The following is a 14,253-nucleotide window of genomic DNA, read 5'->3' as shown; positions in this document are numbered from 1 at the left end:
AATAAACTGGCAAGAGTCTAAAACACTAGTCCTTAAGGGAATTAAATGATGTATGCAATTACCATCTTAACTTCCTCACCAAAAATTCCCGGCAAATAAGATTTTTTTTTTTAGGCTTATGTTTCCAAGAGTTAATATTCTTTTCCTTCCTATCTAAAATGCACTCAACATCTTAAAATGAAGAAAAACAAGTGAACATTTAATGAATACCTAATTCTTACCTGGAACCCACTTAATTTCCATTTCCATATCATTTTCTTTGCCTTTCTTTTCTTTTTCTTGAATAACCTGCAAGAGCTGCCTGTATTTAGCAATTTGTTCTTCATCATCCTTCTGACTTTTCTTTGTTTTCCCCTCTTCTTCCACACTGACTTTATCATCACCTAATAAAAAAAATTTCATTTAATACACAGAAATAATTGACTTTTAAATCCAGTATTTAAATTTCAGTCACAACAGCACCTTCTAAAAGTTGTTGTCAGATAAAATGCAACAACAGAATACCAAAATCAGATAAACATTAAAAAAAAAAAGATTTTATTTATTTATTTGGCAGAGAAAGAGATAGCGAGAAAGGGAACAGAAGCAGGGGGAGTGGGAGAGGGAGAGGCAGGCCTCCTGCTGCAGGGAGCCCAATGTGGGGCTCAATCCCAAGACTCTGGGATCATGACCCGAACAGAACTGAAGGCAGACACTTAACAACTGAGCCACCCAGGCACCCCTCAGACAAACTTAATATTAAATGAATTAGATGAAAGCATTTGGTGTTGTTTATAATAAAAATCAACTGCAATGTAAGTTAGCCCTGTCTAAGCAGGATATTGGGACTCTCCCTTTTTATTAAAATTCATGTTTCAAAATAATTTACTAAATATGCAACATCCTTGGACTGTCTCTTCCCTATAAACAAGACAGGGGAAATAGCATTTTATCCCTCTTTATGTCTTCCACCACCTGCACACTGGCTTTAAAATGTTACGGTTACTAAAAGGAGGCTGAATATTGTTGGGATGCATTTGGTACATGGACTTAACTATTTATGCTCAAGAGGCAGATAAAGGAAGCTCCACGAAATCTAAAACAAACAATTACGAATCTTTTCCATTTGATGGTGAATAAAAGTATGCTTACTCTCAGGATGTCATCAATACACTGAGAATAAAAGTGAATAAATTAGAAATTAATTCAACTAATATCCCTGTGAGGAAAAATATCCACATTTCCATTTCCTAATTTTATAAAAAATAATCAGAATACAAAGGAACAATATAAAATTCATGGCCAACAAATACCGAAGAAAACTAATACGTGAAAAGTTTGTTTGTTCTGTATTTCCACTGTAATTTTCCAAGTCAAAAACATAAATTGAGAACCTGGGTTTTAATGCAAAACATACAGACTTATTGAATTGACTAAACGTCCCTGGTAGAGGAAAATTTAGAAGCAGCATAATAAAGACCCTCTCCTCTATAAGCTATGGCTAACTGGTCACTAAAAATGTCTAACATCATTAAGCATTTAGCTTTCAAACATCAATGTTAAGGTTGTCCTTACATCTTAAAAAAGGTGACATGGAAAAAGCACTGGTTAAGTAAACGTTTTCATAGTTTTTTTTCCTCTAAATGAAAAAAAAAAAATAGTCCAGGACATTCTTTCCATCCTATCACACTTTTATATTTTCACTCAAACAGCTGAAATTCATTTTTTTCCTGTTTGTGTTTTGTGCCACAAAAATAATGTTGGATGGAATTCTGTCATGTATCCCATAATTCAATGGATAAAACATCAGGAACACATTAACTAAATGGCAATGTATTTCTTTCTATTAAAAGCTTACTTCTGAAAACATAATTAGAAGCAAGCTCCTTCCAGGTTGAAATTTTAGTGGTAAGTCTCTGATGCCCTTCTTTAAATTGATTTTTTCCAGTACTAAAATTTTACTTTCTGAAGCTCTAAAATATGGGATAACTCATGTATGTCTGTTTTTTTCCAATTCAAAGACAATAATTTGTGAAAGCCTTACTTCTATATAAGGAATGAAAAAAAAAAATCCAACGGTTGGAAGCCCTGCAACGATCTTTTATAAACACTGGGAACATCTACTAACTTCAATGCATTCAAATATTTTAATGTATCTATCAGAGGCACTAAATTATAGAATAAAGTAAGCTGGCAATCAATTAAAATACTGAAGAAAAATGCATGCTTTTAAAACTTAATGAGTAGTATATGTCAAACAAAAGGCATTAATTCTTAAAGTTTTAGAAATAAAAATATTTGAGGGGCACCTGGGTGGCTCAGTGGGTTAAAGCCTCTGCCTTCGGCTCGGGTCACGATCCCAGGGTCCTGGGATCGAGCCCCGCATCAGGCTCTCTGCTCAGTGGGGAGCCTGCTTCCTCCTCTCTCTCTCTGCCTGCCTCTCTGCCTACTTGTGATCTGTCTGTCAAATAAATAAAAATCTTTAAACAAAAAAAGGAAATAAAAATATTTGATATGGGATAGTACGCTAAGCACTTTATGAACATTACCTCAATCTTTCCAACCATGAGCCAGGTACTATTATTATCCTCATTTCATAGCTATGGAAAGAAAAGCACAAGGGCTTAGGAAACCTAATCTATATAACTCTATTATGTGGTAAACTCAGGCTTTGAAACCAAAGGGCCTAAGATCTTAAGAATATACTGACAAATTAATACATTTTTGTCCAAATGCCAATAATGTCATTTTAAAATTTGTATCAGTTCTCCCAAACCAATCAAAGAAAACTGTTAACATACAACCAATCTTCACAAGTATACATGTTCTCTTCTTTCCTTTAATCTAGAGCTAATGAAGAAAAACTAACTGGAATTTTCAGAAAGTGCTAAATGACCATATAAGCATTATGAATAAAAAGAATATATAGATAAATAAGTATATATATTTCAAATGCTATCTGAAAAAGGGCTTAGCTCTTCTGGGCACACTAGAAATAAAATGGTCACTCAATTGTTTGGAAAGCCAAAACATTAACAAGCAACAGCCACTGAGGCCTTAAAATAAATGAGAAGGCTTTTGTGCCCATAACTACTCCTGCAAATCATACTTTTTCAAAGACTATTAAATACCTAAGAAATTATGTGGTTTTATTAATATGAGATGTCTGAACAAAGAAACTAGAATGATTAAGCATGATTTTCCATTCCATGTGTAAAGCATAGTTCAAGAGTAGCACTTTATGAAAACCTCAGAAAATGAAGCAGTGTCTTCAGTAGTTTAAAGAAATGATGACAGGCCAATCACAGGACCTAAAAAAGTTAAGAATTAGTGGTCCTATGTTAATACTAAAGAAGAATTTAATTTGATGTTCAGGTCACAAAAATAATACATATAAAAAACCAAAACCAAAAGACAGCTATGAAAAATATTAAGCTATAAATAAAAGCAAGAATATTCATGACTGCTAATTTAAAACACTTATGCTTAACATTTATGGTATTCGTTGTCAGCACTAAACCTCTTAACACAATTTTGCATGACTGGGAATTCTATCAGATAAATAAATGAAGATGTGAATATATCAGGGAGACAGCATCAACCAAAAACTGATTAAGAAATTACAATTAAGCAGCCATTTCCAAACAGAGCCATACTACATACAGGAAAAAAGATTTTTTTTGGTTCTATTTTTTAAAAATGAGTTATTTTAAGCAATTAGCATATACAATTAGAAAATATGCTATTGAACATTTCAATCATCTAAACAAAATTTTAAATAAAAGATAATTTGAGAACTTCTGCTTCTATTCATGGCAAGCTAGACACTTCAGACCAATCTTTTCACCAAGCATATCAAGTCAGATGAAATATTTTTAAAATCTTCAAGGGGTTTAAAAAAAGAAAAAAAAAAACCTTCAAAGAACTGATAAATTAGTAAAAAATTATCAACTCAAAATCAAGAAGGGAGTACTAGAGAGTTGATCCTATATTCAAGATTTATTTTTTTCCTGAGAACATTTACTGATCCACAGAAGAAACAGATATAAAACTAAAAACTATAGGAGCACCTGGGTGGCTCAGTGGGTTAGGGCCTTTGGCTCAGGTCATGATCCCAGGGTCCTGGGATCGAGCCCCGCATCAGGCTCTCTGCTCAGCAGGGAGCCTGCTTCCTCCTCTCTCTCTGCCTGCTTCTCTGCCTACTTATGATCTCTATCTGTCAAATGAATAAATAAAAATATAAAAAAAAAACAAAACTAAAAACTATAAAAACTATAAAATTAAACTAGTTTTGGCAGCCTGGCAGGGCCAAGAGGACAAATATTACCAGAGAAGAGAAGACAACTACTGTGTCCACCTTAAGCAGGGACCCAGAAGGATAAACAATTAGGGTAGAAGCCAACCAGAAGTAAACCAGCCTTCATGAGGACTTGCATCACCCACAAAGTCCCAGGAACCTGAAGCCTTAAACCTTTGGAGTAATGTAGTCCTAGAATGACCACAGTAAATCAAAGTTCTGTCTGATCAGATACTCATCTCAACTATCAAATTAGCACACAAAGTTAACCATGTATACAAATAAACAAAGGAGAAATATCTTGTAAAGTAACAAAAAATGAACCCCAAAAGACTTAAAATACTGAAATTATCACACATGGACTACAAAAACATGCTTATACCATTTATAGAGATAAGGATTAAAAATATCTGCAATGAATAGAAAATTATAAAAAGTGTTATTGCTGATTTGAAAAATAGCCAAACAGGACTTTACAAACAGGAAAAATACAATAACCAAAATTAGGAACTCAATGGATAGGTCTATCAACAGATTTAACACTGCTGAAAAGCAAATTAATGAACTGGAAGATAGGTCAAAAGAAAATATCCAGAACACAGCAGAGAGACAACAGATTAAGAAACCTAAGACAGTAGCAAGATGGAAGTCATACTGGAAAGAAATAATATATATACTTACTTGGAATCCCAGGACAGGTTAGAAGAAATATGTAATTAGATAATGGCTGAGAAAATTCCAAAACTGATGGAAGATACCATGACACAAATGCAAGAAACCCAACAACCCCCAAGCACACAAATAAGAAGAAATCTACTATTGTAGTAAAACTGTAGAAAGACCAAAAAAAGAAAAAAAAATTTTTAAAGCAGTCAAAAGAAAAAAGAAAATTCAGATAATCTTCAAAAGACTGAAAAAAAGACAATCGACTTATCAAAAACAACAATGAAACTACAAGGCTGTAGGATATTATCATTGTGGGGATGGAGAGGACCTCCCACCTACAATTTTTTGTGTGTGGAAGTATCTTTCACAGATGAAAGCAAAATAAGGATATTTTTATACTAAAACTCAAGAGAGTTTGACACCAGCAAATACTACCAGAACTTATCAAGGATATACATAAGGTAGAATGAAAATGATCCTAGATATAAGTGTGAGATTTAAGAAAGTAGAGGAAATGTGGGTAAATGGAAATAAGGGCAGTTTAAATATTAACAGCTCATAGGACTTACAAAAAAACAGAATTACAATACATAGGATAGGATGAGAGTTGTTTTAAGATTCCCTGTATTATCTAGGAGGGTAAAAATATTAATTACTATTAGACCTTAACAAATTAAGAACGCAAGTCACAATTTCTAGGATAATCACTAAATGGACAGAAACAGTTTACCTTCTAAACTATTCGAAGAGAAATGGATATAAAAATATTCAATCAACTGGGGCCCCTGGGTGGCACAGTTTGTTAAGGATCCAGCTCTCAGTTTCGGCTCAGGTCATGATCTCAGGCCTGTGATAAGTTTGCTTGGGATTCTCTCTCCCTCTCCCTCTGTCCCTCCCACTTGTGCGCTCTATCTAAAATAAATAAATAAATCTTAAAAAAATAATCCGTCAATCCAAAAGAAGCTCTTAGTTAAAAAAAAAAAAAAGAAGGAGGGGTAATAAGGCATTTTACTAGTTTCTTAAGAGACTGCAAAACTATATGAATTAGGACAAATGTAAAAGGCCAGGCTTTTTTTGTTTGGTACAGTTTTAAACAAAATGTTCATGGTTAAAGAAATCCAGGCTAAAAAAATACCTCTAAATAAAAAATTTCAAATACTATCTGCAGGTATATATAACACTATACATGAGAGTATGCTTTGCAGACAGCTTAAGAATTAGCTTGGCACTCCCTTTTAAGCTACAACCAAAGACATATTTCCATTAACAAGTCTAGATTAGGCACAGTCTAAATGCTTACAAATATAAAATATCAAAAGATTAACAAATACCCTGTAGCTCCTCTTCTATTTCTTCTTCATCCTCACTAGAGGAAGCTAAGTAGGCTTGAAAATCCATGTCCAAAAGCTCTTCCTTTTTAAACTTCCTGTTGAGTGTTGTAATTCTTTCATGATCTGTCTCATCCCATGTGATCTCCACCTTTCATCAATAAAACAAACATAAAAACAGAAGTGTCAGTAACTCTTACTCACAGAATATTTATCACTACTGTGGATGTAAGCTAAAAAAGACATGCTAAAACAAATAATTAATGACATGCATAACAGGAAGTATTTTACTTATGAAAGAGGAACCATATCCATTAACCTGTACCTTTTCCTTCCTAACTCTCTGCTATATGCAAGCTATTCTAATATTAGGAGTAAAAATTCAACTAATTATAGGGAAAAGAAATAAAATGCACAGTGAAAAAGTTAACATTATAAATCAACAAAAACATGTTTTTCACCTGGAGTTCTAAGTTTTTCAGGAGGTCTACAAACTACACGAAATCTATTCATAAAGCTTTCAACAGAATTTCAGTAGGGTCCCTTTTCCAAAAAAGATTAAGAGCCACTGATAAGAAAGGCATGTACTGGTTGGAAGTACGGTAAACCCCCATGATACAGAAATTCATCTATAGCATGACTGGTTTGGCTCCTGTCCTCCATGCTGCCCCCATTCTCAGACAGGGTCTTGTCAGAAGTTTTAGCTTCGTCAAAGGGTAGGTCCCCTACCCTTGTTTTTTTTTTTTTTTCCTCAGTCTAATCTCCTCAGATAAGGACAACAAAATGGGCACCAATTAACAAAGGGAATCTTTAAGATAGCTGTCATTACCTTAGAAGTTCTGGTTAGTCAGTCATATTATCCCTATTCTGATAATTTGTCAGAGTGATAACCATAAAACTGCTGCTGGAACTGGATGTCTATACGTGGATGGTATGGCCGGACCCTAGAATTCCAGAATGGCTATCTGGACAGACTTGCCTCGGTCATTTTTCAGTCTTGAAAATAACCTGGCCCTATATTTTATGTTACTGAAGCTTTTAAACGTCATTTATCGCATAACAGTGGGGTTTTCCCATACTCAGTAACTAAACAAAGCCAAACAGTACCCAACATCGTCTGCAGGTGACAGATACGGTAGCTTTCTCTACCACCAGCCTATTCTTAGAAAAGGACAGTGGTCTGTCACAGAAAAAGCAATGGGAAACCTGTGTGGTTCCTGCAGAGTCTATCCGTGGGCAGAAGGTTTATGGTGGGGGTAGGGGAAAGGAGAAGAGAGAAGGTAGGCAGCTAAGTAACAAATTAATTCAATAGAAATCTTCTGGCTCTTCATTACTAAGCAATAATGTGATATCTAATAGTCCTGAATTATTCTACTTCAATTGTTTTTATAATTTTAGACTGTATCTGCAGAAAAAAATGTGTTCCTATTTGAAATTTCCACTGGTTTTAACTGTGATTTGAGGTTATTTGTTACCTCCCTCCCCCTCCTCAGGATATTAATAACTGACATATTACCTATTAAAGAATTTAACTGAATAAGAATATATGGGAAAGATAGAGGAAAAAAGAAATATTTGCAGGTATTGACTCAAGCTTAAAAGGGTAACAAAAATCTGAAAATAGGTTCAGACAGATGTGGTAGATAAAAATGCAAATACATTTTGTCTCACTTCTATTTGTATTTGTGCATTAAAATTTTGAATCCTTCCCATTTCTGAAGATGCTATAAGTAAATAATACACAAATTCTTTTTTGAAAGCAAGAGTCCAGCTATACATTTTTAAAAGCTAAGAGATACCGTTGATGTTCCCATTGCAGCAGATGTGAAATATTTTGGTTTATATGCTGTTAAATCCACTTCTGAGGCTACGTCCTTGGGCTCATCATCAAAAGTAGTATCATCTGGTATAAACCTAAGAAGCGAAGAAAAAATAAATTTATTTAAACATATGCTGTAGTGATAAACAACCAGAGTTTAGGTTCTCTTCTAATTAGTTATAGTTTATATATGCATACCATAAAAGTTTCTATAGAACACATATGTAGATGGGGCAAACTATGTTAGAAATAACCTTGGCACAAAATTTCTGAAATTCATGAACTATAAATCTCTAATTCCACTAAATTTGAGTGAACTCTGTGGGCAGAAGCCCTGTGCTGGGAGTCAGTTAATATGAGTCAGGTGCAAACACACATGGGTCCCTCATGTTTCAAAAAGACCTAGACTCCTGCACAGTCTTCATTTGCTATATGATATGCTGAAAATCGAATAGAATTAGTAGTAGATAAGTGTTCTGAATGTAAAGTATCAGACACATAAGGTGTCACTGAAAATAAGAAAAACGCTTAAGGTTGATGCTTTATGACTAAAAAATCTTATCTTACAAAGATAATTTATAATTATTTTCACAAATAATTAGCTGTTAGATGTTAATTAACCACTGTAATTGTCTGACAATGCTTAAGCATCAGGCTAAAACATAGGGTGAAAAACTCTATGGTTAATATATTAGGTTTTGTAATTTATATAAGGAGATTTTGGTTCCATACACACAAAAGGCATTTGCTCTATTATCCACCAAAAATTATCCTAGGGGGAAGAAAAAGGTAATTAAGGCTCATTGGGTTTACAAAATATCCTTCTCCAGCAATACTTTTACAAAGACTAGAAGAAAAAAATCTGAAATCAATATTTTTAAGTGTTATTAATATGCATGCATTTATATTTTGAGGCAGATGAAACAAAGTTTCTAGATAATTGGATGGTAGCAGAAAACTCAACTTTCTTTTCTGATGTTATGTTTAACAAAATAAAACAGGGAATGTAATTTTTTTCCATGCTCATTGATCTTATTTTCTAGGCCTGCCAGAGCTTATTCTAACTATCCTTATTCTATCCTTATTCCAAAAAGGAAGCAGAACAAAATGAACCTGAAAAGAACATGTTAACATGAATTCATGAAACCCAAGGAGATTGACATTCTAACAAATGTTTGGTACCTACTATTTAAACACTCAAAACAAGTACCTCCTATTGAAATTGTTAAAAGAAGAGAAAGAAATACTTGTCTGATGAGATAAGCCCTTCTTGTTATAAATGCCAGTGTACTAAAATCTTACCTTAAATTATCAATTAAAAAACTTTCATTTGTATTTTTATACCAGTCCAAATGCCTTTGAAATATGAAAGCCAGGGACTATGAAATGATGCATTTTTCCCCCCAGAAATATTTCATTTTGAGAACAAAGCCTCTCACAAACTTGGAAACAAAGAACTGATATCTATTCCAAGTGTCACAGGAGAATGATTTACTGGGTTCAAAAACATGAGGCTAATGAAAAAATGGTATAGTAGTTCAGATTCCCGTTTCCTCAGAACTGACATTTACCACCATTTAAGGTTTTTCAGCTTTGGGCCAGTGAAACCTGCACATGGGGTGAAAATAATGCCTAAGTCTGAAGACAAAGCCAGCAACACCATCCTTTCACTGAGCATATAGAGCAGCACCATCCAATGGAACTTTCTGTAATGACAGCAATGTCCTATACCTGCTCTGTCCAACATATGGCCAGTAAGTACTTCAAATGTGTCTAGTGATGAAGCAAATGAATAAATTTAAAATTAAAATTTTAACTAAATAGTCAGATATGACTAGTAACTACTGTATTAGAGAGCACAGGTCTAGAGGAACCAGTTTATTAGGAAATTCCTTTGCCGCCACCTTGGTGCCTTTTTTCAAAGTTAATTCACCTGGTTCCTAGTTCTAAAAGAGAGTTGCAAAGAAGTATCACCGCATATAAGCCATTATCCTAAAAACATTGCCAATATATTGGAAATTCAGGATATAAATGTGGAGTGACTCATACAAAACACTTTAAAATTTTCTCATTATAGTTTTCTTTGTTGAGTGATGTTCCATAGGACAGAGTTCACCTAAAGCAAAAAACCCTCTTTTACAATATGAAACAACAGAAAATACTACCAGTCTAACATCTTACTTCCTACAATAATATTATGCTACAAGATAAAACTGGCAAGACACATACTGGATTACCTTAAATCTATGAATGAACAACTACTTTCGAATTCCAGGCCATCACAATCCTCATAAATTTTACCAGCTGTTTCAGGAGAGTCACAGTCTACTACTGCATAATAGTATTTGAGTCGTTTGAATTGATAATCTCTCAATTTTTCTCTAGAAGTCCTAAAAGGTAGAAAACTCATTAAGCTTACTTATTCAGGAACACAAATACCTACCTTCCTTTAAAAAATAAATGTGATTATTTCAAGAAAAATATATTAAAACCTGGCCTTCATCCCAATCCATCTTTCCTTCAATTCTACCTTTATAGGCATTAGAAATTTAAGCTCCATTTATTATTCTGATAATATATTGATTGAAATTTAGTATCCAGAAAAAAAGCATGTGAGAATTACATATGCTTACTCATAATTTTAATTCTTGAATAGCCTTTTTTGTTTTGCTACCACCTATAGTCTCTCAAGTAAAACTCCTGAGCAAGATCACTGTATCAAATAAATATGCTAGGAAAACATTAGCTCTAAGTACAAAGAAATTCCTAATCTTGAAAATGTTTATTCCAGATTTATGTGTTGTCAAGTCTAAATGGTTGTAAGTTTAATTTCATTGAACTACAACACACTCCTTGAGGGTCTTCATTGGCTGTTCTGCCACTAATCTATTTAACTACCGTTTTTATTACGTGCACATATAGCTCCACCTAGTGGTTTAAAAACTACCTTAAATTTTTTTCTATACATTATGATGATAAAAACTTATTTTTTTATTTAATCCTTAAATTAAAAAAGAAAGTATATATTTCGAAGGCAAACAGGGTTTCAGTGCCACATATATGGAAAGCAACATTCCAGGAAAAAAGCAAAACTAAAAGCAAAGAGGTTGAGAACCTTAAAACAGTCTAATCACGAAATGTTTTTCAAAACTGCAATAATTGTTTTGGTGAATATAGAAATATGAATATACACACAAAAGGTTGTTGGAATAGTGTGCCACTTCTGATAGACTTTAATCTGCTTGCAACTTGTTTTAAACTATGAAAGGCAGGTACAACATATACTTTAGTCCCATTAAAGTGACCAGAATTCTGAATTAGCGACATGAACTTAGGAGATTTAGTTTTATTTTCTGTAACAGGTTAATACCAGTCCTTTTCAGGAGCATCTTCAGGAATACTTAATAACTCTACTGGTCCTTGAACTTGCTCTTCCTTCATCCTCTCCTTTCCAAACTCCGAAGGATATATCTAGACACACAAAAAATAAGATCAATGTAATTTATACTTTACTTTTCTTAAAACATCCAGACCTGTCAGGGTCAGGAATTCTGAGAGTTACAAGCAAACTCGATGAAAACAGCAAGGATGACTCACTTCCAAACCTACTACAGGAAGCTAAAACACCCTGAGGAATCTCCTTAAAAATAGTTTTCGCTGTAGAGTAACAGATATGGAGCTTGAGAACAAAAATAGATTTATCTCCTGCATACGTCAACTAGAACAAGATGGTCCTGGGATCCAAAGGAAAAATTAAGAAAAGCAAAAGACGATTCTAAGTGCTCAAGGAACTTAAAGTACATACACGTACACACACACACACACACACACACACACACAACTAGGTTAAATAGTTGGCATAAAATACACAAAATGATTAAGGAAGTATATAAAACATAAAGAAAAACAATTTTGTTTTCTCTCAAGTCATATCATTTATCCAATGCCTTAAGAAATACTTTAAATAGAAAAGAACTGATAGTAATCTTACCACACAGTTTATAGGGTCTTGGTAAAAGAAAAAGGATTCACCCTCACTGGGATTTGGTAATTTCGTATGTTGGCTACTTTTGGGAAAAAATAAAACTGTATTAATTTGTATTATTTTGACATTACTGGGTTTAATATATTTTTGCTAACCAATACATGCTTTTCTGAGTTCTCTGCAATATGCAATTTATTAAATAGGGGATTTGAGTTTTCCTTACTCATTTGAGTGGCAATAGGTTTTGATGTAGAAGTTTTAAAAACATATGTAGTCACATCTGCTGATTCTGTTTTTCTAAGTCTAGAAATTCTTATCATGCATTTGCTGAAACACAAGATTTAATAGAAACACAATTCTATTTTATTCTGTTTCTATGGTTTGAGTTTTAACTTTTTTTTCCTTACTTTATCTGGAGTTTATTTTGGACTATGATGAGGACTATCTGAACTAAGCTCTTTATACAAAGACTCACTCATTTGTCCCAATTCAAGCTTACTTTGGCTTGTATTATAATATGAATTTTTCTATTTACCTATTTCATTCCATCAATTTGTCTTTCCATTTTTAACCGAACTTGTTAACTCCTGTAGTAATATAAAATGTTCACATGTTGTACCTCACAGAGCGAATCCTTTTATACTGGTATGTTTTCCTAAAAATTTATTAGTCATTCTCACTATCATCTTCTAGATGATTACTGGTATCCTTTCTTTGATCTGAACAGAGATTGTAACTAAATACTTAATGCGAGCTTCTTTTCATTCCATCCTTACAACTACCCTAGGAAATGCTATTGTTACATCTGCTTGTCAGGTGAGAGAACCCATCTGAGAAATTAATAAAATGCCCAAGATCACATGGCATGTATCAAAGTCAAGATTTGAATGCGGGTCTGTCATACTGAAAAGCCTAGATTCTTAATCACTAGGCTTGCTCTCCAGAAATATGGTATCTCAACAATTATTTAAATTTTTCAAATTTATCCAGTGTTATAGTTTACTTCATATATATCATATATTTTTAAGGTAATTCCCAAGGATTTTACATTTCTGCTGCTAGCAAAAATAGATTATTCTTAATTGGTTAAGAATTGAAGAATGCAATTTTAAAAATATTTATTTTACTTGCCCCTTTATTGAGCCTTATAATAGCTTTTCAATTGTATTCTTTAGGTTTTTAAAATACATACAATCGTATAACCCATTGAGAGCAATAATTTTACCTCTTCCTTTCTAACTTTAACATCTATTCTACAAGTTTTGTGCCTAACTATACCAGACTGCCATATTATTTTTCCTTATAAGGAAAACTATGACTTAAAAAAAGATTAAACTTAAAAATGTTTAGAAATATTTCAAAATGAAATCAATTCTCACCTTTACAGAAAATATAACACCCCCTTTAGGTTTAAATGAATTGAACAGAGCTAGCAAATCTTTTGCCTTTAATCTGTCCCAGTCCATGTTGCAAACTGCTAATCGACGTGTAACCTAAGAAATGAGAAAAATTAAATATTACATAATCTTTATCATTCCCATCACTTGCAAAGTATATAAAAAAAAAATGTCTTCTTTCCCCCAAATTCTGAAATCACCAATACAGTATTTATCTAAGTCCTTTCAATGTTAAACTTTGCCTGAGTCAGACAATGGTAAGAATGTCAACAGATAGATAAGCACTTTCTCTTACTCAGTTCTTTGTTCTTGAATCAGAACTTGATAATCAGTCGACTTTTTTTTTTTTTTAATTTTATGTATTTATTCATTTGTCAGAGAGAGAGAGTACAAGCAGGGGAAGTGGCAGGTAGAAGGAGAAACAAGTTCCTCACTGGGCAGGGAGCCTGACATGGGACCCAATCACAGGACCCTGGGATCATGACTTGAGCCGAAGGCAGAAGCTTAACCAACTGAGCCACCTGGGTATCCCAATCGCTTACTTTTAAACAACCAAGTTTGTTAAGCTATTTTGCTACCCATGCATTAGTATGGAGATTGAGTATGTTACCCTAAAGCATTTCTAATAGTGCAGTAGGAACTGAAATATAAACTACCAGCTACAATAAATATCTTCTAAAAATTTCATGTGACCTGGGGTGCCTGGGTGTCAGTCAATATGGGTCTACCTTTGGCTCAGGTCAAGATCCCAGGGTGCTGGGATCAAGTCCCACCATCAGGCT

At 33.6% G+C, this 14,253-nt stretch overlaps 1 protein-coding gene across 1 annotated transcript in view; it reads right to left on the bottom strand.

Annotated features, from left to right (window-relative positions):
• ESF1 (ESF1 nucleolar pre-rRNA processing protein homolog) overlaps positions 1-14,253 on the bottom strand; it is a 64,702-nt gene that overhangs the window by 43,850 nt on the left and 6,599 nt on the right. The window contains exons 4-9 of the mRNA XM_047744198.1: positions 13,454-13,567; positions 11,460-11,560; positions 10,327-10,479; positions 8,070-8,184; positions 6,274-6,421; positions 222-383 (exon numbers count right to left, since the gene is read on the bottom strand). Coding sequence (XP_047600154.1) covers positions 222-383; positions 6,274-6,421; positions 8,070-8,184; positions 10,327-10,479; positions 11,460-11,560; positions 13,454-13,567 — 793 coding nt within the window. The remainder of the gene's footprint in view (positions 1-221; positions 384-6,273; positions 6,422-8,069; positions 8,185-10,326; positions 10,480-11,459; positions 11,561-13,453; positions 13,568-14,253) is intronic.

This window comes from Lutra lutra, chromosome 9 (assembly GCF_902655055.1).
Source record: "Lutra lutra chromosome 9, mLutLut1.2, whole genome shotgun sequence".
Classification (NCBI taxonomy): domain Eukaryota; kingdom Metazoa; phylum Chordata; class Mammalia; order Carnivora; family Mustelidae; genus Lutra; species Lutra lutra.
This window is presented reverse-complemented; position numbering and strand designations above follow the sequence as displayed.